Genomic DNA, 1,813 nt, shown 5'->3' on the forward strand with positions numbered 1-1,813 from the left:
ACAAGCAAATGTTGCTGGGTCATTTGACTGTCAGTTACGTGACCGAGAGGTCGAGAAGGATTTTGCTACGGCAAACGGCCGTACCCAATATTAACTGATACGGGAAGCAACGGTCAACGAAACGATAAGTGAAAAAGATGGCTCATTAATTCACTTCCAGATACGTCGACTGAAAAGGTGGGCCGAACACTTCGAAGAGCAGTTCAGTTGGCCTCCTGGAACACAGACTAGGGATATTGTATGCGGGTGAATGAAGTGCAAGCCTCAATCGCCCCTTGGAAGAAAAAATAAAGTACGAAATATCCGTACTGAAACGTGGGAAGGCACTAGGACCGGACGGTGTGTATCTAACCTTCTTCAAAGAAGGCGCAGAATCCCTGATGACCAATCCAACAACACTAATCGGTGTGATGTGGAGTGAAGTTTAAGTGCTGCTAGAAGACTGGGTGAGAGTAAACCGAAACCTCCTGCTTGCGGATGAGTCGATCAACGTGGTAGATAAATTTGTTTACCTGGGGACGAGATGTCTCAGCGGTTAGAGCGCGAAGGTCCGTGGTTCGAACCCGACTTCTGCATCTCGACTTCCTCCGTCTAGGCTTGGGCAACCTGGCAGTATCCCAGCCCTTGCACCTCTTTCGAGGTGCATGGCAGCTTAGCACTGCAGGGGTGTTACAGCTGAACGCTTTTTCACCTGGACAGCTGTATAAGTTCTGGTACACTGGCTGGAGATTAGATTGCCTCGCAAATTGGGAAAGTCGGGGTAACTTTTAAGAACCTTTGGACACATTGTGGAGAGTTAACATCAGTTCATGTCTGAAGGGCAGAATTTGAACCGCGGTAGTGCGATCGACGATGCCTTGTGGGTCAAAACTGCGTAGAGAACATACGAAAGTTGTTAGCGTCTGACAGTCGGTGTCTCGTGAGCATTGGTCAGGTGTGTTGGGAATATGGGCTTGATAATGCCGAGGCAGCCCAGATGATTTTAGTGAGAATGAAGTCCCCCACGGTATATTAATTACTCACGCTTCGTGAGTTCCGGCGGTTAGGACGTGTACTCTGCATGCTAGAAGACCACCTGGTTCGCAGAGTCGTTTTCGTCCAGCCCTGTGCTGATTTGAAGCAACCGAGAGGTGAGGAGCAGTTACCTTTCCATGAAGTATGAAAGCACTAACCAGCAAACTGTGTCGGGGCGCATTCCTGGATGGGAACCCCCGCACACAACTTACCGATGGTTAATTGCACTGGCAGAGATGGCTGAATCGCGTAGTCGGTGGCAGTCATGCATCATTGCTTAAGTTCCCAGTTTTCCGGACTAAGTGGTTATGTCAAAAATGTTTAAGCTTGGGGTTTTCCCCCTGCTGTCACGCGTTCCGACGGCCTTTACTGTAGCAACTGGAACCTATTTACCCGTGGCGCATGGTTTATAGCTGATGAATTAGGGTAAAATGAATTGAATTGTGTCAACCACGGGGACCGGTGTCATAAATTTACTTTCTGGCAGCCTAAGTGGATCTCAGCCATGTTCCATCTTGTGCTAACCTATTCGGTAATTTTGATGGGCTTTGATTGATTCGATTTAGACAGTTCATCATCATCATCAAGGACAGCAACATCAGTGTTGCCACTGATGTTTCACTGCCACCCATAAGGTGGCAACCATAAGGTTTGCCTAGTTATATATATATATATATATAATTGTATTAAAAGCCCTACAGTGAAGGGAAGAGAAAAAGAGTGGGTGAGGGAGGGGACCTAGTGCTGGCCTATGTCAAGCATACTGAGGTGCCTACACCTCCAACCGCTCAATCAGACA

General features: G+C 47.8%; 1 protein-coding gene across 1 annotated transcript in view; it reads left to right on the top strand.

Moving 5' to 3' along the window:
- Nucleotides 1-1,331: 1,331 nt before the first annotated feature.
- The window catches only part of T265_03948 (hypothetical protein), a gene marked incomplete at both ends in the record, with an annotated part of 50,037 nt that continues 49,555 nt past the window's right edge, over nucleotides 1,332-1,813 (top strand). Inside the window, one exon of the mRNA XM_009168548.1 lies at nucleotides 1,332-1,409. Within this exon, the coding sequence (XP_009166812.1) occupies nucleotides 1,332-1,409 (78 nt within the window). The remainder of the gene's footprint in view (nucleotides 1,410-1,813) is intronic.

The sequence above is a fragment of the Opisthorchis viverrini genome (assembly GCF_000715545.1).
Source record: "Opisthorchis viverrini unplaced genomic scaffold opera_v5_58, whole genome shotgun sequence".
Taxonomy (NCBI): Eukaryota; Metazoa; Platyhelminthes; class Trematoda; order Opisthorchiida; family Opisthorchiidae; genus Opisthorchis; species Opisthorchis viverrini.